Genomic DNA, 23,819 nt, shown 5'->3' with positions numbered 1-23,819 from the left:
TGTTGAAGAAATAATTTCTTCACAAAGGTACAAAGGAGTCAAATTCATCCACAAAAAGTAGAGTGATGGGTGCTAGGAGCTAAGGGTAGGAAAAGGGAGTTAATATTTGACAGGGACAGTTTATTTTGCAAGTTAACAAAGTTCTTAGATGCTGGTGTGATGATTGAACAATGCAATCGGTTTAATACTGCCCCATTACATTTTTAAAAATGCAAGATAATAAATTTTACATTACCTGTAAACAGGAGGATGAGGAAGGAGAGGAGACTGAAGAGGCAGGCTCCACTCCTCGGGTCTTAGGATTTTCATTGCTGTGATTAAACATCATGACCAAAAGCAAATTCAGGAAGAAAGGGTCATTTCAGCTTACAACTTTCAGGTCACACGGCATCACTGAGGAAAACTGGGGCAGGAACCCAAGGCATAAACCTGAAGGCAGGAATTGAAGCAGAGTTACTAGCTTACTCCTCATGACTTATTTGTTCAATCTGCTTTCTTATACAACTCAGGATCATTTGCCCAGGGGTGGTATCACCCACGATGGGCCCACCCATATCAACCACTAATGAAGAGAATGGCCCCACAGGGCCCATCCAGATCGCCTGTAGGCATTTTCTCAATTGAGGTTCCTTCTCCCCAAATGACTCTCACTTGTGTTAAATTGAAAACAATAGTCAGCACAGGGACCTTCTTGGATGTGGCTCCCCAGTCTCAGAAACTCAGCTATGGAGGCTTCTGGAGGCACAGCCTGAGGCTCTTAGGAAGCTCCCACTGATGAAATGATCAGGCCCCATCCTGCAGAGCCAGGCCAGAGAGAGAGCTCATTGGCTAAGCACATGCTTTTTCAGAAGACCCAAGTGTTGTTCAAATCTTAGATGGTCTTATAATAAAAAACCCAAAGCCAGGTATCAGGGTGAAAGCTAAAAGATCAGAGAAGCAGAGCAGCCAGCCACTAGTTCTTACCTCTATATGAAATCTTCAGCCTAAAGAGAGTGAGTTCCTGTTTCCTCAGGCCTTATATACCTTTCTCTGATCTGCCATGTCACTTCCTGGGATTAAAGGTGTGTGCCACCACTGCCTGACTTCTGCGTCTAATCTCGTGGCTGGCTCTGTCCTCTGGTCCTCAGCAAGTTTATTAGGGTACACAATACATCACCGTACCCGAGTTTTGTTCTCCCACTCTGGGCATCTTATAACTGCCTATAACACCAGCTGTGGGGGATCAGATGTCCTCTTCTGGCCTCTGTGGGCACCCCCACACATATGGCATACATTCATACACACATGCATAAAAATAAAAACAAGCAGGGTGGTGATGGCACATGCCTCTAATCCCAGCTCTCAGGAGGTAGAGCCAGGTGGATCTCTGTGAGTTCAAGGCCAGCCTGATCCACAGAGTGAGTTCCAGGACAGGCACCAAAACTACACAGAGAAACCCTGTCTTGAAAAACCAAATAAATAAATAAAAATAAATAAATGTCTTAAAAGATTATTTTTTATTAAAATTGAGAGACCATGGGGGAACATTTATGCTCATATGCCACTTTACGGCACATCTGGTGGTATGGTTCAGGGCATCTCGCTCTGGAAATCTGTGCACACTACTGACAGTTGTATTAGACAGGTGAGCAAGCACTGCTGGCTACTAAGTAAAGCGGTTTGGGCCTTCCATCCACATCAGTGCTCCCGGCCCACAGAGGTCTCTGCTCTGAGGGGCTCCTCTGACTGGCTGGCACCTCGCTGCTTTCCTTGTGAGTGGATCATAAAGCATCCTCAACACATGTTCATTCTTTAAAAAATTAATTAATTGCCGCCGGGCGGTGGTGGCACACGCCTTTAGTCCCAGCACTCGGGAGGCAGAGCCAGGCGGAGCTCTGTGAGTTCGAGGCCAGCCTGGTCTCCAAAGCGAGTTCCAGGAAAAGCACAAATCTACACAGAGAAACCCTGTCTTGAAAAACAAAAAAAACAAAACAAAAATTAATTGCGTGCGTGCGTGTGTGTGTGTGTGTGTGTGTGTGTGTGTGTGTGTGCGCGCTTGTCCATGCTAGTGCATGTGGAGGCTAGAGGTGGGCACTGGGTGTTTTCTTCTATAGTTCTCTATTTTCTGAGACAAGGTCTCTCATTATACATGGAGTTCACCATTTAAGCTAGACTGGCTGGTCAGTGATTCCTCAGGATTTGTTGGGGTTACATGTGCACACCACAGTATCTGGCTTTTATATGTAGGTTCTGAAAACCCAAACTCAGGTTCTCATACTTGTTCAATAAGCATTTTACCCACTGAGCCTTCTATCCAGTCTCCACATGTTTATTCTTAGAAATACAGTCATGTTGTGGTCATTTTGAAATGAGAGCAGCTGGCATGAGCCCCTCACAAGACTGAGTCCATTAGCATGCCCTCACAGAGGAGAGGGAGAGATCCTGAGGCAGTTTAGCCACGCAAGGCCCCTCCCCTGATGGCTCAGTGAGGAAGACTTTTCTTGGCGGTATAGCTGTCTTTAAGTTGCCCATGTTCCTGTAAATAACTCCAATTAAACGCATTGGTAAACTGGGCATGGTGGCACAAGACTTTAACCCCAGCACTTGAGAGGCAGAGGCAGGAGGATCTCTGTGAGTTCTAGGCTAGCCTGGTCTACATAGTGAGTTCCCAGGACAGCCAGAGCTACACAGTGAGACTCTGTCTCAAAAACAAAACAAAACAAAACAAAACTCATTAGTTTAACCAAGTTAGACTTGGGTGGAACCATTTTTTGTTTGTGTTTTGTTTTGAGACAGAGTCTCTCTACATAGTCCTGGCTGTCCTGAAACTCACTATGTAGACCAGGCTGGCCTCCAACTCATAGAGAGATTCACCAGCCTCCCAAGTGCTAGGATTAATGGTGTGTGCCACTGTGCCTGGCTATGTAGAATCATTTTTTGTGTGTGATCAGTGATCTTACTATGGGTGAGTAGAATTTTGTTTGTCTCCTCCGTAAAAGGTCAATGCAACAAAAGGTGGTGAATAAAATAACAATCTTCTTTGAAATAGTTTAATAGTTTTCACTTAAATAAGGCTTTGGTGAGATTCACCATATTTAAAGATAATCTCTATATAAACAGACATCTTGGAGAATAAACCATTAGTTCATCAAACTACCAGCTCCACAAGTATAAAAGGGGAGGTAGAAAAACAAGGCCAAAAAGTGGGGAAGGTTTCACTGAGTTCTGGGGTCTGTGATAGCTGGAGTGTCCAGCTGGAGCCCAAGGAGTGTCAGGCACCTACCTACCCAGGACACATCAGTAGTGCTGAGGGATCCACAGGAAGGGAACGGGGGGGGGGGGGGGGCTGTGGAGGGACTGCAGAGGCAAGCAAGGACCTCTGGCCCACTGCACACTGGTCCAGCTAGAGTAGCAGCCTGACTTCTGGGGAGAGGCAGAAACCATGACTTCTCTAGCACTGTGGTTCTTGTGGGCCTGTCTTATCATGGGTACATGGCTGAACATCAATAGACAGGTTATCACTACTGGAGAGATGGAGGTTGGAAGATGCCTGGAGTAGGTGGGGGTCAGAGCTGCTCCTGAACATCTTCCAGCATACAAAACATCTTCAACACAGAGAAAACTGATCAGAGAAACCACCCACGTGGACTGGAGCTGGGAACGACTCCCATCAGTAGTGCAGCTTTCATGAAAGCAGGCAGCAGTCCCACTGCATCTGAGAGGAGGGCAGGATGGTCCTCACTAGCAGATGGGGACACTGAAGCTCAGAGAGGCTGTGACCCTACTCCTGACACAGGCCTGTGTGGGTTCATGTGTCTGTCTCCACCTCTCTCTCCAGTTCTTTAGGATTCCCCAGGAGACCATGGTCTTTGTTGTCTGCTCATACATCTGAGCTGCAGATTCAGAGTTTCACCAACAGAACTGCTGTTCTTAGGCTGCTGACATCAGGGTCCTGGGTGGGAGTGGATAGTCAGGGAGCTAGAGGTCCTCATGAGTAGGGGTCAGGTCCACCCTCTGGGCCTTCCCAAACACCAGAAAGGTGCCCAGTCCCAGGTTGCTGATGATGGCCACCAAGTTGAAAACACACGTCCAGGAGCCAGTGGCCTCAATCAGGTAGCCACCCAGACACACGCCTATCACACCTGGACAAGAGAGGCAGAGACTGACTGATGCTCCAGGGAAGCTGGCCCCACATATCAATGAGCTCTAGGGGCAGAGCAGGGCAAACTATACATGCCCCAAAGATCCTGAGATAAATTTCAAAATCTGAGCTGTGGACCACAAGAGACTCAGTCTCAGGAGTCTCAGAGGACACAGACCTCACAGGCCATTCCAAATTACATGTTGATGGTGTCCCCACGCCACGTCCCACCCGAGAGAAACAAAGCAGAAGGTAGAGAATGAACCTCTGTCAGCCCAGGTACTCGGTGGAAGGACCAGACAGGGGAGGCTGGCTTGGGAGTCTCCCACCATTACCCAAGTCAAGTGGCACCTCAGCTGGCACAGCTGTGATCCCCCTGGGCCATCTTGGGGTTTGTGCTCTACCTTGACTCCAAGCTCATGTCCTAATTGACCCAACCAAAGAGCAAGAGAACCTCTAGGTCTGGGCCTGGAGCCACCCCTTACCTGCCAAGGCCCCTGCAGTGTTGGCCACACCTGCAAACAGGAAGTTGTGGGGAGAGACATCATGAGAAGACCCCCTGTTGCTCTATAGCCCAACCACCTGGGGTAGCCCACTGGCAAGGGTAGGAATGAAGCAGGGATAAGCAAGTGGCTCACCAAACAGAAAACCAGCACAGGATGGGGCCAGGTCCTGAATATTGACTGAAATACCACTGTAGGAAACAGGTAAGAAGGCATGTGAGTGGCACAGGCTTGGCCTGGAGGGGCTACTAGCACATAATAAGGGTTATAAGTCACAAAAGATACCCAGACCTGCCCCTGCCCCACCTGCGAGGTGCTTGGCCTGCTGACACCATCTACCCCACACCCCAGTCCCCGCACTCTCTTTGCTGACACAACACCAGAAGCTGCTCCTGAGAACGTACACAAGGCCAGAAAAGCGTGCTTCAGGAGGCTTGCTGTCTGTTAATTTGAAACAGCTTTGAACTGGGTTCCTAATGCGCCCGAAGATGCTTAATTAAGATTGCTATTTCTCGGAATAAGAGAAAAGATGCAAAAAGAAGAGAACAGACTGCAGGGGGCATCAAGCTGGTGTTTATGTTCATTCCTCTTCCTGGGCCCTCCTCCCAGTACAGGGAGGGCGGGGGGCATCCCTATTTTCTTGAATGACCCTAGCTCAGTACTCAGATCTGCTCACTGTGACAGATTATGGTAAGCTTTCCCTAACTCCATCTTCATAAGCCCCTGAGCCAGAATGCTCTAAAACCTGGCAGCCCGTGGGATGGACCGTGAACTCTTACCTGTGGTTGAAGGTCTGGAAACTAATGGAAGCTGATGCAAAGACAATAGCCTTGAGGAAGCTTGTGGTGTGACCCAGACACAAGGCAAAAATGCTTGATAGACCAAGGCCCATCACCTGCAGGACAGGACTGGTGAGGGGCCAGGAGCCATGATGGCCAATATGGCTCATCCTGTCTTGGTCCCACCCAAAGGATCCCTAGTGTTCTGAACAAGATCAGGATGGTTCCACCTAAAAACTCACATAGAACAGAGACCATGTTCAGAAAAGTTTCTCAGATCAGCCAATAATGACCCTAGAGCATCTTCCAGGGGCCACCTACAGAAGCCCCTTTCTGGGTCCTATTGATGTGGATTGACCTCTGATGGTTTGATACCCCACAGACTTTCAAATCTGAGCTGACCCTGCCAATACCTAAGAGCAAATGCTGCTTCTGGGACCATGAAACCTGGTACAGTTTTCCCAGCTCATATCTTTGATCTCAGCCTGGTTCAAGAAATCAGGAGATTTGAGTACACACCCTCAGATCCCAGGAGACCAGAACGAAGTAGGGATATCCATAGAAGGATGTGGTCATTTGAATTAGAATGGTCCCCCTAGATTCATATATTTGAATATTTGGCCTCCAGTTGGTGGAACTGTTTGGAAGGATTAGATGTGGCCTTGTTGGAGGAGGTGTGTCACTAGAGGTGGGCTTTAAGGTTTCAAAAAACCACACCATTCCCAGTGTTTCTTTCTCTGCTTTGTGGTTGTATCTCAAAATGTGAGCTCTCAGCTACTGCTCCAGGGCCATGTCTGTCTGCTGCCATCCTCCCCACCAGGATGGTCTCGGCCTCTGAAACTAGAAGCTCTAAATAAACTCTTTCTTCTATAAGTTGCTTTAGTCACAGTGCCTTGTCATAGCAATAGAAAAATAGGACAAGGGATTCAAAGATTTTCCTACCTGCATGAACTTACGCACTGTGATGACTCTGTAACCTGAGCAAGGAGAAAGACCCAGGATGAGTTTCCATCAGCTTATCTGGGTGACTCTTAAATGTGTCCTCAATGGGGTCCCGCCAAAAATCACAGAAGAGGAATACAGGTGCTCAGGGCAACACCTCAGGGTTCAAGACAGGAGATTCCCTTTTATGGTTTGAACCCTCCCATGTTCAGTATGTGAGTCAGAGGGTTTCCTGTGGTGCAGTTTGGGTAGAAATATAGAAGGACAGCCCCATGGGCCATTACAAAAGTGTCAGCTATCAGGCAAGCTTAGTCCAGTTTCTCTGAGTTTCCTCAAATTACGTGATCTTACCACAATGAATATGTGCTACTTTCTATTGAGGAAAACCTGTATCCTGCAAATGAGCACTCATGTGCCAGTCCTCTACACCTGAGTCTGTAACGGCATTCCCCATGGGGCTGCAATATGGCCCCCAGAACTCTGGAAGACTCAAGAGCAGAGCTGGGTACCTGTGACAGTTGACACACCAGATGCCTTCCTTTCCCTGGAGAGGGTTCAGGATTATGTTCACTAGGATCCTCTTGCTGTCCCCAACCCTACCCATTAAAGAGGACACCTCCGGAGATACAACAGACTCCTTAGCCCCAGGCTACATCCATTCCTTGAGCTGACTCTAAAGGATGGTCTGTCTGTCTGTCACAGGATGGTGGTATGGCCTTTCCCAGTGATGCAGCTGCATTGCCAGAGGGGAGTGAGATCCCTGAGGCTGTGGATTACCCGAGACAATTTCCCCCAACACTCACCCTGACTGATGAGGCGATCAGAGAGGAAGCCACTGAACAGACTAGCAGGAATTGCCAGCAGCCAGGGCACCACATTGAAGACCCAGCCCTGCAGAGAGAGGTGCAACCTCAAAGGTGGCTAGGGTGGCACCTAGCCTCTGGATGACACCCAGGCAAGAGGACCATCCCAGGTTCACCGTGTCAGTAGAGCTCTGCCCACCCACAGGCTGGGCCTGAGAGCAGAGGTTCCCAGGAGGACAGGCCTTGACAGCCCATTACCAGCACCCTGGGCAAGTATTGAGCCCTCTAATGGCTGACTCCAAAAGCCACATTCCCCACATGCTCTCCTTATTGTTATAGGGCTATAGCCAAGCCAGTCTGCCTGGGAATTTATAGCCCAAGAACTCTGGTGTTCACAGGTCTCCCTTGGATGTGCCATCAGCAGATTAACTAGCCAGCCCTGAGAGAGGGGGTTCTCTTGGGCTGAGGTAGCTACAGCTATTACAGTGTGTAGCTCTCATAGCCTTGAACGAATGTCTGTTCCCAAATGGACTGTCATCTCAAGGCCTGAAGCCCATATGGTGATGGAGTTACCAAGCAAAGGGTGTTACCACCCACACACAAGGGCCTTTACAGCCCAAGCTTTGCCCTCTTGACCCTGTGAGGACCCAGGCAACATTACCCACCTTGGAGTGGGGGAAGGTCTCCTTGAAGAAGGTGGGCAGCCAGGAGAGCAGAATGAAGAAGGAGCAAGCCGAGGACAGCTGGGAGCAGATTGCCGCCCTGTGTGGGGCACCAGGCTCAGGGTTCTACCCAGCTGCTGGCGCTCCTGACGCTGATTCCATGTGGGACCCAGTCCTTCCCCCAGGACACCAAGGCCCTACCCTCTGAAACATGGGGCATTTGCTGGAGTGTCAGGACTGGGTCCTGCCAAGCATAGCCAGCTCCATGCAACAGTGGCTGCTTTGCCCCATGCCCTGTCCTCACCCATGTTCTGCCTGGCCATGCCAACCCTAGCTCACCAGACAGAGGGCTTCCGGAAGAGTTGTCTCCAGGGCACTTTGGAGGGCCTGGCCATAGGCAGGCCTTGTGCCAGAACACCCAGGGCCAGAACAAGGTCTAGGGGAACAAACGATTTCACAGTGATAGCTCTCAGGACCAGGCACCCCATGTCTGTCCCTAACACAGCAGCCATTTAGGAACTGGAAGGCAGAGGAGTCAGGGTGCATCTTACCATCCCTTCTAAGGAGTGGCTATCAGGGGGGACCACCCTTCTAAGCAGTGGCTATCAGGAGGGACCACCCTTGTAAGGAGTGGCTATCAGGAGGGACCACCCAGAGAGTACAGTTCTATGTCTAACTTGTGCCTGTGCCTGAAGTCCCTCTGAGGCCTCTTCTTGCTACCTAAAGACTCAGCCTAGTCCTACCACCTGCCTTCACCTGCTAGATTCCCTATGTCAGCCTTAGCCTCGATGGAACAATATGATGAGAATCCAGGGCTGGGGCTGGCCGGATCAGCACTTAGGTTTTTGAGCTGGTCATTACTATCTTCACCAGGCAGCTATGATTACCCACAAAGATACCCTCAATATGGAGCCTACTGATATTAGACCCTCACCTGAGATTCCAGTCACTCTTGCCTGTGCTCCCCCCTTACTCCCACCCCGACCCCAGGATGGGGTTTCTCTGTGTAGCGCTGGCCATCCTGTAGACCAGGCTGGCCTCAAACTCAGAGATATGCCTGCTTCTGCCTCCCAAGTGCTGGGATTGTAGGCTTGCACCACCACCACCCACTCACCCATGCTTTTTGTAATACTGCCCCAGATAAAAGTGGGTTGGGAGATTAAGGTAAGAAGGGGACTCCATCCATGCTGGGGTGAAACCAAGCTAGACTTGAGTGGAATCATTTCTTTGATCTGTTGGTGGTAGTGCTCTGTCTGGGAGGAGTGCATATTTATTCACTCTTCGCAGGAAAAGCTCATGCAACCGATGTTTGCGGCACTGCAGGGAGGGGAGGAGGCACAAGGACTGGCCCGCATGGCTGAGGTTACCTTTCTCATTCAGCAGGGACCTGTACACGTAGTACACCCAGAGCAAGGTGAGACCACCGGAGAAGTAGAAGACACTCTGCCAGCCACACCAGTCCAGGAGCACCGAGCCTACGCCCCCAGTCACCAGGGTCCTGGGAGATACAGAGGAGTGCCGCAGTGACCTCAGTGGCTGTCCACAAATGAGTCAAGCCCCCAGGGCAAGAAGCTATTCAGATGGCCTGCCTCATCTATTTTGCTCTTCAGAGAGACTGGAGGTGGGACAGTTGGGGCAAAGGGAGCAGCTAAGGAGACTCAGCATGGGAACTGCAGCCGCTGCGTTTCTAATTTCTTTCTTCTAGACTTTCAAATTGGCATACAATTTGTCATGTGAATGCTTGGGAGAAAAACGGTAATGATAAAAGGATAGCTTAGGAAACACTGAAATGAAAATACTCCTTCCTTCTTTCTTTTTCTCCATGTGTTATAGAGGATAATATTCCAGAAAAACTTCTAAGTGTGAAAGCATGAAAGCCTTCCTCTTCCCTTTGGCTCCAGGGCACTATGGTCCTAGATGCAATAAATGGTACTTTTGCCTCACCCTCCAACCTCCACCCATCACTCTGTGCACTCATCCAAGAAAGAGAGAGAACACTGGGCTCTGGTGTGAGGCTGAGCTGTCTTTCTTTTTCTTGTGCGTTCATCTGTGTCCCAGGCACAGCACCTGGGGCAGTACTCTACCCTTGGTGGAGGCAGCACTTTCCCTCCCCAGCCCTCCTGGCCATGCATAGAACCCTGTCTGCTGTGCAGAACACCAGAACTGGGATTGAAGATGTATACCGGACCCCTCTGTAGAATGTAGCCCTATTGTTTCTTTGACATTCACACTTCACAATGTGAACTGTGCTTTTAGTGTTAAATCAGAGCACCCTAATCAGCAGAGTTGGCCTCTCACACAGGTGGCCTCAGTGTTCCCACTTTCTCCACTCCCCATCCTGAACTCAGCAACAGTAGACCCAAGCCTGGATGATTCAGAAAGTCCCCATTAACCTCCCAGGAGTCCACCCAACATACTAGTTAGTGGCCCTTCCTCCATGCATGCTTACATAGGGATATCTCACAGAGGGTGGGGCAGCCTCTGGCTCCCCTAGGGTAAAGCAAGTGCTCACCCAGTCCACATGCCAGAGCCCCAGCTTACAGCATCCAGAAAGGCAGAGACATGCTGTGATGGTTAACCTTTATTGTCAACTTGACAAGATTTAGAATCATCATAGAAACACACCTCTGGATGTGTCTATAAGGGTATTTCCAGAAAGGTTAAACTGTGGAGAGGAAGGAAGAACTATCCTGAGTGTTGGCAGCACCAAACCAAAGGCTGAGGTCCTGGCCTGAGCTGTTGTGGCGGCAGACACCTTTAATTCCAGGTCTCAGGAGGTGGAGGCAGGGGACGTCTCTGTGAGTTCCAGGCCAGCCAGGGCACACAGTGAAACTTTGTCTCAAAACAAACAAAAACCAATCCCCCCTCCAAAAGGAGAGTGAACTGAGTATCAACATGTATCTCTCAGCTCTGGCAGTGATACAATGTGTCCAGGTGCCTCATATTCCTGCTGTCATGATTTCCCTGCACGATAGATTGTACCTTCCAACTATGAGCTAAAGTAAATCCTGTCTTCTTAATTTGCTTCTTGTCAGTTGTTTTGTGGTGGCAACAAATGTAGCACTTCTCACAGAATTGAGGGACAACCACCAGTTATTGGAACCTAGCACTAGCCAACAGAGTTCTCAAGCACCTCTACCCTGACCATCACGGCTGGACTTGAGGAATGGACCTTGAGGGCTCAGGTGGAAGCTTCCTGAACCCCTGGAAGGTGGGGCCTTACCCGAACTGGGAGCCGGCACCCACAGTGCTGTAGGTAAAGGCCCTTTCACTCTCCTGAACTCTCTGGGACAGCAGACTGGTCAGGGCCGGGAAGTAAACACCTAAAACAAGCAGAGAATGCTGTCACCGGGTACCCAGAGAAAGCCGGTGAGGGTCAGGACAACACTTGAGTTCGGGCTGTGAATCCAGAGGACGTCCGTGTCTCCTTTCCATTACCTCACTGGGCTGTAAGGGACCAGCAGGGCTGGGCTTTTGGCAACATTTAGGTAAGGAACCAAATTAATTCAGGGTAAGAGTTCTACAGAGCAATGTAAAACATCCCTTGGAGAACACTCTACTTCAAAACACCTCTGCCCCAGGCATACTACCCGGCCCCCAGGCTATTGTGCACACACACACACACACACACACACACACACACACACACATGCCCCACATCGGCTCCTCGAAGACACTTGTTAACCCTCCCACTAACACATTTATGTGTGCACACACAGACTACACAGAAGATTCTCACCTGTGCTCCGGCACCCTCAGACACTTCCATATGTGTGCCATGTACACAATACACCCTTTCAGGAAAGTAACTCTACCTACTCTTCTTTGGAGAGTTTCCTCCTTTGGTTTGTAGGCAGCTTAAAAGCTTGGAAATAGCAGGATACACAATTCTAATCCCAACACTCAGGAGGCAGAGGCAGGCAGATCTCTAAAACTTTGAGGCCAGTCTGGTCTACATAGTGAGTTCCAGGCCATCCAGAGCTACATATAGTGAGACCTTGTCTCAAAATAAATAAAAAAGCTTGAGTATTCTCTTCATTCTAGAGGGTTCTAAACCCTAGTCTGGAGAGACTCCTCGAAAGGTCCCTTTGTGGGTGTGGTAATAGGAACTCACAGCTTCCCTGTTGTTATTACTCACAATGGGGAGGCAGGAACCATCAGCCTGCTTCCCCTTTGGAACTTTTTATCACCATGTCAATAAATGGGGCTCCTTAGAAGGCAGTTTTTGTTCCTTGAGAGCATGAGACCTGGGACCTCACCAGAGGCCAAAGACCCACCACCCTGTGAAGGAGAGCCATGGGGTTGGGTAACTCCATCATCTCTCTCTCTGCCCACAGATAACAAAGATATGGCAACACCCTCCCCCGATCCCTGTCCTGAGTGAATAGTCACAGGCTGTCATTCAAATAAATATCTTAGTTATATAGAACAGACTTTTGAGCAAAGGATATAGGCACATGGGTATGCACAGTGCTCTCTCCACCCTTTCCTGGCAAGGCTGAAGGGCAACATCAGAAGGAGGAAGCTGGAGATGGCCCTTACCTTGGAGCAGACCCGTAAGGATTCGAGAGAATGTCATGAAGGCCAGGTGGCCACTGCCAAGGTGGGCAAGCAGTGGTGTGACGACAGTAATGAAGCCCCAGGTGGAGGCTGACAGCAGGATGACCTTCTCACCTCCAATGCTGGAGGAGACATGGGGACAGGATGAAGTACTTTTTGAGAGGGCTGAGGGAGCATCACCACTAACCACTGTACAGAGCCTTGTGGTGGGCAGCAGCCTACCCTATAGAGGAGGGGCTGAGTGCTGTGTACGGGACTGAGTTTAGCCTGTTTGTTTCATGTTTCTGTACCCACTGCCTTAGAGCTGCCACACCCGACCTCCTCTTCCTAAAGGTTAAGCCTCTTCCCAAATATTTGTTGAGCTCCTCCCCCATTGGCCCCTCCTCTCCTGTGTGCAAGAGCGAGAATGACCATACTGCCTCTCTGAGGCACCCAAGTGATGGCCCCCCTTCAAGCCTGAGCAGTGGGGAGAGGGGGGTTGGTTACCGATCCCCAAGGTGGCCGCCCACCACCTGCGTCAGGCAGTAGCCCCAGAAGAAGCTGCTGAGCACGATACCAGCCTCCTTCTTGTTCCAGCCGAAGTCCTGGCTCATGGCAACAGTGCAGACGGGCATGGTGACTCTAGCGCAGTACAGCAGGCAGGTGCCCAGAAGTAGCATCCCTGTCCATGCCTGGCACTCAGGCCTGTGAGACACAGAGAGAGGTCAGGAACTGGAGAGGGCCCATAGACAGTCTTGATCACTCAGATACCTTCCAGAATGGAGTCATGCATACAGTAAGGGTGGGAATTAAGATAACCTCTTTGGTGGGGAGTTTGGCACTGACTTCTAGAAGATAAGACCAATACTAAACACAGGGGCTGAAAATAGTACAAGAGCCCTCAGGATGTAGGCAGGTTAAATACATGACAGCACATTCACAAGGCTCAGAGCCTGGGTCCATGCTTCTGGCTGCTAGGACTACACCAGGATCCCAAGTTGAGGACTAGACACTAGCATTACCCATATTCTCAAGCCTCTTATTGACCACAGGGATTCAGAAAGGGAGCCAGAGCTAGCAGACAGCTAACAACGTTCAGGGCAATGTGCTAAGTAGGGGAACCCAAAGAAGGCAAGGTTCAGGGGGAGCAGAAGGCTCCCAGTACAGTCAGCCCTCAAAGGTCCCCAGGAAAGCTCTTGATCCTTCCCAGAAAGGGAGGCAGTTAGGAGAGGATATGGAACTGTGGGGGTAATTTACCCTGGAGGAATTCGGGCAGAGCAAGGTTGATGGGCAGTGAGATCCCACACAGCAGTGCAACTGGGAGCTCAGGGCTCCTACTTGTGTGGGGTTTGTTGTACATCGGACAGTGGGAAGACAAATAGCCTCAGAGGAGGAACAGACCCTGGCTAGGCTTCCAACTAAGAAAGGATCTCTTAGAGTGAGATATGTGGCCCAATTATGGGGGCCAGGTTCATGCTTCCTGAGAAGAGCTTTGGAGATAATTAACTTCCTGGTATATTTAAGGTCACATGGTAGGCTGGTGGGCTTAGCTAGATGGAAGGGTAGCAAGCAAAGTGCTCTCTCTCTCTCCCTGCCCCGCCTCTATCTTACTGTGCCAACTAGCCTAGAATGATGAAGCTTAGGGTGCCTTCAGACTCAAAGCAATCCCCTTGCTTCAGCCTTCTGAGTGCTAGACCTACAGGTATAAGCTACTAACTAGCTTGCTGCTGCTGCTGCTTCTCTTTTTTTAAGAAGTTGCTGTGGGATGTTCTGTATGGCAAATGTGTTGCTGATTAGTCAATAATAAAACACTGATTGGCCATTGGCTAGGCAGAAAGTGTAGGCGGGACAAGGAGGAGAATAAAGCTGGGAAGTGGAAGGCTGAGAGAGACACTGCCAGCCGCCACGATGAGAAACAGCATGTGAAGATGCCGGTAAGCCACGAGCCATGTGGCAAGGTATAGATTAATGGAATGGATTAATTTAAGCTGTAAGAACAGTTAGCAAGAAGCCTGCCACGGCCATACAGTTTGTAACCAATATAAGTCTCTGTGTTTGCTTGGTCGGGTTTGAGAGGCTGTGGGACTGGCAGGTGAGAGAGATTTGTCCTGACTGTGGGCCAGGCAGGAAAACTCAAGCTACACAAGGTCTCTCTATTTTGTCCCAGAGCTCACTATGTAGACCAGGCTGGCCTCAACTCACAGAGATCCTCCTGCCGTGTTTTTAAAGGTGTGTGCTGCTGTCTACTGCTGCTTAACTGCTTCTTCTTCTTCTTCTTCTTCTTCTTCTTCTTCTTCTTCTTCTTTTTTTTTTTTTTTTTTTTTTTTTTGTTTGTTTGTTTGTTTTTTCGAGACAGGGTTTCTCTGTGTAGCTTTGGAGCCTGTCCTTGAACTCACTCTGTAGACCAGGCTGGCATTGAAATCACAGAGATCCACCTGCCTCTGCCTCCCGAGTGCTGGGATTAAAGCATGTGCCACCACTTCACAGCTGCTGCTAGCTTCTTAAACATTCAAGTTTTGGATTAAGATCCACCCAGAGAATTCTGCTGACAGCAGGGATCTGATAGTGAAACAGGAAATATGGTATGCCCTCCAGGCATGACCAGCCTCATCTGCTCTGTCTTGCTGCTCTTCAGTGAATTTGGATATCATCAGTTTTATGAGAGATGGTGATGACAGACATGTAGGTCTGGGTACTGTTCGTGAGTTTGATCACACATGCATAGATCTAAGGTCCACATTATTTCCCTCATCTCAGCCTGTAAAGACCCCAGATCTCTACTGGGGAGAGAGATCTGATTCCTTTTTTTTTTTTTTTCTTTTTTTTTTCTTTCTAAAGGTGGAAATCAAACCTAAGATCTCACTCTTGCTAGGCAAGTACTCAATCACTGAGCCATGTTACTAGTGGGAGGTGGATTTGAGACTTGCTTTCCTGTCTCTGTGTGTGGTCACCTGGCAAGCAGATTCTTTTTTGTAAGAGTTTATTGTTTGAGTAGGCAAACTTGGCCTGATTCTGCCAAAGCAGGACAGTGGAGAATGGCCCTTGGCCCATGGGACCCTCCTCTTAAAGACACCCTGCACAACAAATATCAACATGAATATTTTACACGTCACTGGTCAGTCAGTCATCAGCCACTAGAATATCCACAATGACTCACAAATAGTGATGAGCATACCATCCATCTAGGACAGCAACGGAGAATGTGGGTTAGGATGTTTGGGGATTCTGCATAACTATCCTCACAAGGATTCTAGAAGAAAACTACAGTTCAGATTTTTAAAATATGAATTGGGTTTGAGGTCTAGGGAAGTGGGTGCTCAATACAGAAGAAAGAGGGAGGGCTTGAGGGAGGACATCTTTTCTGGGAGGGGGCAGACAGGAGGGTGGCATAACTGGACACAAGTCCTTTGGAAGTAGGCTGGAGTCTCGAGGTAGGTGACTGACACTGGTCACTCCCTCAACATAGAAACAGACAGAGCAGGGAAGAGACAAACTAGCAGATATCTAGCTAGAGCACTAGGTTTGGGGGACCCAAGATTGCAGCTGGGCTGGGTTCAGAACCCCAGGGGGTAAGTGCTGGACAGAGTCACAGGTGAGGGCCAGGAGGCAGAATGGACAGCCCATGGGAGCAGCAAAGTAAAAATAAAACGGCAGAGAGAAGACTTAGAGCCACAAGCCAGGAGCCCAAATTGTGTGATCGGTGTCTAGCAGGGGAAGAAGGTAGATGGGCCTCAAAGAGTAGAGGAAGGTAACAGTCAGACAGGTATCAGGTGAGATGGGCTCCTGGGGGCATTATACCCTGTACTCCCCAAAAGATGTGTGGTGTCCTGGGGACCAGCAGCAGTCCCGACTAGAGTGCCAAGCATCTTCCAGAGAGGTCAGGGGAGGTGGATACTTCTGAGGTCTGCTCTAGTAATGGCCAACGTGGTGTCCACTGTGTGGCAAGGAACCTCTAAACCCCAGAGTCAGGAAGGAATTGCTTGAGTAGGTCCAAGAAGGACTGAGTCCTCTGCTACCTATCTGGGGACCCCAGGCACTGAGGAGGGCAGCAAGCTGGGAGCTTACACAATATGATGTCAACAAGTTCCCTGCTGGTTGAGGGGAAAGACTCAGAGCTCAAGCTACTCTCAGGCTGGGATCCCCAGATACTACTTTTTTTCATAGAGAAGACAAGGCATGGATAGGCTAGCAGGCAGGAGGGGGTCATCATCTGGCAAGACTCCATGTGAATTCAGTGGGTCTGAAGCTTATTAGTTGGGGAAACTGCCAGCAGTTGGTTCAAGAAAGGTTTTGCCCTCATTAGCTGGTGCCACATGTACATGGCAGAGTGTAGCTTGGTTCCTTCTCAGGCCTCCAGGAGCTGGGTTTCTGAGTCTTCCCCTCCTATCTCCTCAAGAGTCTGTTCTTGGATTTGACAGAACTCTTCCCAGTAAGAGCCCAGAACACAGCAACCCCCACCCCCCAATTCTGCTTTCTTTTCTTGTCACAACAGTGTCCTGAGCAAACACTGCTACTGGATTATTGAAAACACAGGGTGACCAGTCAAGCATTAATGCTGCCCTGGAAAGTGTCCTGCTTGCCCTAAAGTGCTGTCCCACTTGTGGAAGCCCACTCCTCGGTGAGGACTCTATATGCAGTATAGGTGGCTTGTTTCAGCTGACTGGAGGCACAAGGATCACAGCAGGAGCACGGGAGCAACACTAACTCACCCACACAATCCAAAGGTGTTTTTCAAGAGGAGCTTTATTCCTTTATGTGACTAAAGCAGCAGAGTCACTTATGTTCAAGAGAGACCCACCCACTATGCTACTCTTCCCTAGGTGCACCTATGGTTGCCCAGCCCTGTTATTGCTAGAAACTAGTTAGAAGCAGGAAGCCAGTTAGACCCACACCTTCCAAATGAGAGGTGTCTCTAGCTTCCTGATGGCGATGAGAGATCAGAAAAAGCCTAGGCAACATCAAAGTCCTCCTGGTGGGGACCTACCAGGCCAGCTGCTGAGGACTAGTTAGAACTTCAGGTCCAAGATGCCTCATCTTGCTGAGAGCTCTTTAGGACCAGGAACTCGGGGCAGGATTGCCTGAAAAGCTCCACCTGCCCGATTGGACCCAGAGCTCAGGCTGGCACTCTCAACAGGCATGATACTTCCTCCCAGACTTCTGCAGCCTTGGCTTCCTGTAGATGGCCTGTGCAGAGCATCCGGGGTTGAGCAAACAGGTGGTCACATGGCCCTCCCTTAGTTCAGAAAGGGGAAATGTGCTGGCACCAGTGGCCAGGGCACCAGACAGACCAAAGTGTACCCTGGTGCCATATCTTCCCTAACTCAGCCTCCACTAACCTCCCGACACCCCAAAATTTGCTGAGGAGAGCATTGCCTCCCAAGTCACAAAGAGGACTGGAAGAGATGGGAAGCAGACAGAGTACTTATTGCTGTTACTGTTACCCCTACATGAGTTGAGAGTGACCTTGACCCTGCAAAATCCCCAGAATTCTCAGCCACCACCTGTGCCAAAGGTGACTGGAGCATGCTGCACACAGGGAGAGCAGTAAAGACAAGGGCCAAGCAGAGCCATGAAATTGTAACCTACAGCAAAATTGGCAGAACAGTTCAGAGTTCTCAGCCCACAGTGGTGCCTCTAGGGCCCAGGTGAAGCAGAGTCATTGGGATAAACATGGGGTAGGGTGGGAGGTAGCAAACCAGAGAGCAAGAGCTAGTGAGAGCAGGCACACAATGCTCCTCTTCTGGCCCTCCCCTAATTATCACTGGCAGGGTTGAGATCTGGTTTGGTGCCTCTCCATAATCTCCTGCTGTGCCTTTCAGCTGCTCTAGGAAGACCTTGAAATTCCTCCCAGTAGATTCAGGGCTTTTGCCTGAGGTGACTGGGAGGTGCCAAGGCTTGACTCTGGGCCCTGGGTCCAGCACCTCCACCTGGGGGCCTCAGAAACCAGAGCAGGGTGTGAGCTTTTTTGTACTCTGAATCTCCTCTTTTGGGCTCCCATTTGAACTCTCTCACAGTGGTCCTGTAGCCAGATGCCACCTTCTTGTACCTGGTTTCTGTGGGGCTACTTGTTTGGAGGGCAGTGGAAACGGTGGGAATCGAGTATGAATGAGGATGGTAACTGCCGTTTCCCTTCTTAGTTTAGAAGCCTTGTGAACTCAGGACCTGCCTCTCTGACACAGAGGTGCTGCTTGGATCCCTAGGCTGTGAGCATCTGTCTAGCCCCGTGTGTCCACCAAGGGTCCCAGACCTCAGAATACTGGCAGGGAGAAGGGCGAAGGAGCCATTTGCCAGATTTTGGTATTTGATTAGAAGAGGAGGGTCCCTTTACTTGGTTGAGCATCTGCGTTCTCCCTCTTCTTGGGCAGCTAAGAGGAGCATGCCAGTTCCAGAAGTGAAGGTGGCAGGTTACATACAGACAGCCTGGGAGGCGCCCCTAGAGTCTGGTGCTCCCTGAACTCTGGCCCCGTAAAGTTGCGTCTCCCTAAATGTAAATGTCCTCCCTGCTCCAGCACCACCCACATCCCCATTCACCTGGACCATTGTGCATCCTCTGCTGCTGCAGATGGGGTCTTGCCGGCCTCCTTTGGTGCTGACTGCATCAGGCTGGAGCGCTGAGATGGCATGGGCACCGCTGTGTCCCAGTACGGTGCCCTCCCCTCAGGCCTAGGCCAACCCACAGGGCAGCACCGCCCAAGTCCACGTGTCAGTCCCAGTGCTTCCGTCTAGCTCTCCTAGGACGTGTCGCCCCCGGAATTGAGTCCCGCCCTACTGATGTCTGGGGAGGCAGGGCCAGGGACCTTCCAGCTCCGCAGCCCCAGGCTTACCACTGGGACTTCCGGCTGGGGAAGAGAATTCCCTGGGGGATTGTGGTCCCAGACCTGCCAGCAGTAACTTTCAGAGCAGTACGTATGGGGGTCTCTGGTCCTTGCTACAAAGTCCTGGGGGACAGTGATGAAAGACCTCATCGGGCTGTGAAATGGTCTAGTTAAAAATTAGGGATCGATCCATAACCAAATGCAAAGACAGTAAAACTTTAGGGCAGTCAACTTGAAAAACGGATCTTTGGGAGCAGAACTGAGCTGGTGATAGCACTAGGGGCAGTGAAGGTGGTCACTGGCCTTGAAATCCTGGGCAAAGGATTTGAGCAATGACCGCCGGCTAGGCACTAGGGTGGGTCCCAGCTACACCTCACCTGCAGGCTTCTGGGGCTCCTTCCTTAAACTGGCTCATCCCTCCTTTATTTCCAGCTATCCCAAATAAATCCCTCCCCCACACAGCTGCAGGCAAACTGGGACACACCCACTAAAGGCTTCCCATTGCACTCAGAAGCTCCACTTTCTCTCCACCCTCCACAGAATGCCTTACGAGCCTTCAACAGCCCAGCTCACAACAGGTCTTCATCATGGTATACATATGTATTAAAAAATATTAGGACCTGAGGCTAGGGTGTGCTCAGCATATGTGAGGCCCTGGATTCAATCTCCAGTACTGGGGAAAACAATCAGGACCTAAAAGCAAGGTCAATCTTCCATCTACATCAGTTATCCAGTAGGACACAAAGATGATGGAAGAGAAAGGCTTGCTTCCCTAGCAGCCCAGGGATTGTATGTTGGTGTACGGTACTAGCAAGTTTGTTCTCTTCTAGTTATCCCTTTTATTGTATGGCTCTCTTCAGAAACTGTATATGAAAGATCCAGAATCACAGAGCAGGGCAGCTGTTTAGCATTTCTTCTTGAGGGGGGTCACTGTTCTGGGGACAGGTGAACAAAAGTAGAGAAGGGATGTTACCTTAAGTAGGTTGAATGGAGAAGGGACCTGCAAGATACATGAGGTCTGCAGGAGCAGCCACAGGGTGTTGGGATATATATGTCAGGCCAGAGCCTCAACAACAGGGTGGACAGCTACCCTGCCAGAGTTAACAGGGCAGGTGAGGCCAAGGTACAGGGGAGACTTCACTAGCAAATTTTGAGGACAGAGTCCCCAACCCCTCAGTGTTGGGATACCCTGGCTGCCATGTGAATAGTTGAGTAGCCAAGGTAATGCCTAGGGGTGGGGGTGGGGCACAGACACCAGCATCACCCAGGCCCTGAGGCAAGAGAGGTCTGAGTTCTTGGGCTGTGCATAGGGATTGGGGGCATTCTTCCCCAGGCTCCCAGTCACTAAAGCAGAAGGCATGGGTACAGCCAGAATTGCCTGAAAGAAGATCACATCTAGCTGGGAGCTGAGCAACGCCGAAGTTGGCAGTAGCTGGGGTGGACATTCTCTAGTTGATATTATGAGCTGCCCTACACCCAACTGACAAAGCCATCTTTGCAGTTCAAGTTGGAAAATTCCATGTGGAGACATTAGATAGGTAACGTCTGTCATAGTCCGCCAAGCACAGGCTTCTTGCTCTGGAGCAATGGCTGTGCCATTTGAGTGCATCTGCCTGCCCCATATCATGTTTTGTTATACAAATCTGGCATGGGGAGCCATGGCACGGTTCCTTGAGCTGAGAGACTCACTCCTTGCCGCTTATACTGTCATCCTGGCTTTCTTAGATCTTTGCTTATTTCTACTAAGAAGGTAGTCTGAGTCCAGATAACTGGGTTCACGAATAAAAGCAACTCCCAGACACTACTCTGGGCCTAAGCCTCCAAGACTCCACTTAATCCCTGCCTCTTCTGTAACCCAACATACACAGTTCTAAAGATGAGAAGTCCAAATAAATCAGACTGAATAATTAGATTTTACTCCACTGTTATTGACAGGCATATGTAACAAATAAGACTTTGTAGCTGGGAGAGCTCTCCAGCTGCAAGACTTCAGGAACCAGATGTAGTGATGCATGCCTGCAGCACAGATATAGCCAGACTGGGCTACAAAGTTAAGATCTGAAAAGAAGAAAAAAAGCTTTTGGTACTGAACATAATTTGTATCTTCTAAGCCAAATGTGCACATGGTAGAGAAGAGTTCAAGCAGCTAGGTCTGAGTCTGGGGGAAGCCAGAAAGTGGACGTCATGATGACCAAAGATGCTTGTGCGTGGCCAGTTCCATTCACAAAATTATCTCTGGGGCTCTGGAACAGCTCTTTTTTGGGTGCTGGTGCCTTTAGCTGAACCTTGTAAACACCAAAAGTGCTGAGAAACACCACCACCACCTCCACTACTCCCTCACTCTCTTCACACCAGAGTTCCAGGTGACAGGATGGCCTGTTTTACTTTTGAGAACCAGCTGGGGGAGGTTGTCAGATATCTGACCTATGAGAGGGATAATTCCTGTGTCTACATGTGTGCATGCATATGGGTGAAACCTGTAGATGTTTACAGGAAAGGGGAAGGCAGAGCTGTTTAGAGCCTATCTACCAGGCATTGCAGGTCCCGCTTTAGGAGACAGGCAGTCATGCATGGATGGCATAGTAGATTCAAGAAGTGGACAGTCACATGCATGATAGTAGTGTAGTACAGAATACAGTGTAGTAGCTATCTTCCAAAAGCCTCCAATCCAGAGTCTCCATTAAACTTTCAGAGAAGCCAGGCAAGAGAAATTTCATCAGGACCTGCATCTAAGAAGGAACTCTCTTGAAGTCACATGCAAATGGCTGGAGAGATGGTTCAGTGATTGAGAGCCCTTGTTCTGACAGAGGACCTGAGTTTGATTTCTAGAACCCACATTATAGCTCACAACTGTCCATAATTCCAATTCCAAGGGATCTGATGCACTCTTCTGACTTCTGTGGGCACTAGGCACATATATGGTGCATGGATATATATCTAGGCAGAACACTCATCCACATAACATTTTTAAAAATCTAAAGGAAAAAAAAAAGAAGTTATATACAGGCAGAATCCTGTAGTCACATCTCTTGATTACAGTTGGGCACAAACAGTTCTGCAGTTTTCTTCTGTATTAGGGTCACACTGGGCCCTTAACTTGGTCTTCATCTAGGGGCATGGATGAGATTCAGATACAGCAGACTTCCACAAACCTTTAAACAACCATACCCACCTGAGGCCACATATTCCTGCCCTACCAGTCCACCAGATTTACATGTAACCCCATTGATGGGTAGTTGCCCAGGACTTAATACTACTGGAGATATTCTGCTTCCAGAACAGGCAGACTATTTTAGGACAAATTACCCATAGTACACAGAACTGTGTCAGAGTCTGTGACAGGTAATGACACCAGGGGCCAAATTCTGTGTTCTTTCATGTAAGTATAAAGTCTCAAGTCAGGATGGCATTCCAAAATTGAGGGAAAGCATTCATGATAGGCAGATGGTCCCCCAAACTCCTCAGATTCAACATGCAAGAGTTCACATTCAAGCATACAAGAGATCTCTGCCACTGGGAAGTTTAGCATCATTCTCTGGAAGCATGAGTGAACTGTGAGCCATAGTCAAGAGTGCCACATCATGGCACTGCCATGAAGGGCCCAGGGATGGTAAAGGCCCTTTCCTGTACAGTCACCACCCACCACCCAGGGCAGGATGCCTCTGTGGTGTGCTGCTTGGTGCCCTTGGAGGCTTCTTCTCCCTGCATTTCCCTCAAGCCTGATTGAGAAAATGGCAATGGAGAGGTCCACACTGGCCAGCAGCATGGAAGCCACTGCATACTGCACAGGGCACCCAAAGCCATCTTATCCTGAGGCCCAGGAATGCTGCAGCTGTTAGCTGAGTGGACTGGCAGGCACTATGCTGTGGCAATGGTGGTGCTTGTATTTTTGATGTCTGGAAGTTTTCTTGTAATAAAGTAAACACTGCTAAAGTGGGGACAGCAAAACCAAAGTGCAGATACATCTTCCTACTCTTCCAATTCTACACTGACTTGCATGGGTACCTTACCAGGAAAATGGGGGTGGGGGGCAGAGCTTTCAGACAACCATTCTGGAAAAAACATGAAAACTTGTATTAACAAATCGCAGCAGGAAGCCAGAAGCTACCCATCTGTACTTCTCAGATGATGTGTGGCTGGGTCACAAATGCCCCCGAAAGAAGAATTACAGTTAAGTATGCACATGAGTACTCTAGCAAGCTAAGGATTTATACAGACTCTACACACCTACTGCTGCCAAACCAGCTTACTAAGCATCACAAAAAAGCAATACATTTGTGAAACAACAAAAAATACATATGGTGTCAGAAGAAGACACGTTAACAATGCAACAGTGAGTGAAGGCTGGTGATCAGACTGTACCCGTGCATGTCGTCCACTGCACGCAATTCAGTGTGTTCATGTGCAGGGGTGTACACAGACCACTCTGTTCACTTGACACTTGGAATTTGGTCTTTTGTTCATTCTGAGACTGGACAGCAACAACCTGTAAGGGAATCCCATTTCATTCTCTTGATGACATCAGTGTCTTTATCATGGAACATGTAAGAGTCCTTCTGGAACCCTGGTTCCTCCTCTCTAAAACTAATAGCACAGGAGAAAATAAAGACATCACACTGCCCACCTCAGGTTCACAGGCCTGACCTCCAAGACACT

The 23,819-nt window shown here is 49.4% G+C and overlaps 1 protein-coding gene and 1 long non-coding RNA gene across 6 annotated transcripts in view; both read right to left on the bottom strand.

Annotated features, from left to right (window-relative positions):
• The window catches only part of LOC131910064 (uncharacterized), a 30,653-nt gene extending 30,385 nt beyond the window's left edge, over window positions 1-268 (bottom strand). For both annotated transcript variants that reach the window (XR_009378976.1, XR_009378975.1), the window contains exon 1: window positions 236-268. This is a non-coding gene — a long non-coding RNA (uncharacterized LOC131910064). The remainder of the gene's footprint in view (window positions 1-235) is intronic.
• A 44-nt stretch (window positions 269-312) lies between these two features.
• Window positions 313-19,033, bottom strand: Slc17a9 (solute carrier family 17 member 9). 4 transcript variants are annotated; one of them, XM_059262109.1, is made up of 13 exons: window positions 18,880-19,033; window positions 12,856-13,053; window positions 12,352-12,491; window positions 11,033-11,132; window positions 9,177-9,307; window positions 8,149-8,245; window positions 7,813-7,909; window positions 7,148-7,235; window positions 6,345-6,379; window positions 5,403-5,518; window positions 4,759-4,814; window positions 4,606-4,635; window positions 313-429 (listed from the first exon to the last, which is right to left on the bottom strand). In XM_059262109.1, the coding sequence occupies exons 1-13, from the start codon at window positions 18,969-18,971 to the stop codon at window positions 362-364; spliced, it is 1,248 nt and encodes a 415-aa protein (XP_059118092.1). In that variant the 5' UTR covers window positions 18,972-19,033; the 3' UTR covers window positions 313-361. The 4 variants fall into 4 exon arrangements, with proteins under 4 accessions (XP_059118092.1, XP_059118090.1, XP_059118093.1 ...); XM_059262107.1 differs by lacking the exon at window positions 313-429 and adding an exon at window positions 3,016-4,121 and having other exon boundaries at window positions 18,880-19,032; XM_059262110.1 differs by lacking the exon at window positions 313-429 and adding an exon at window positions 3,016-3,931 and having other exon boundaries at window positions 18,880-19,032.
• Between the last annotated feature and the right edge of the window lie 4,786 nt (window positions 19,034-23,819).

Source organism: Peromyscus eremicus, chromosome 4 (assembly GCF_949786415.1).
Source record: "Peromyscus eremicus chromosome 4, PerEre_H2_v1, whole genome shotgun sequence".
NCBI lineage: Eukaryota > Metazoa > Chordata > Mammalia > Rodentia > Cricetidae > Peromyscus > Peromyscus eremicus.
Note: the sequence above shows the minus strand (reverse complement) of the source record. Positions and strands in the feature narration are given on the sequence as shown.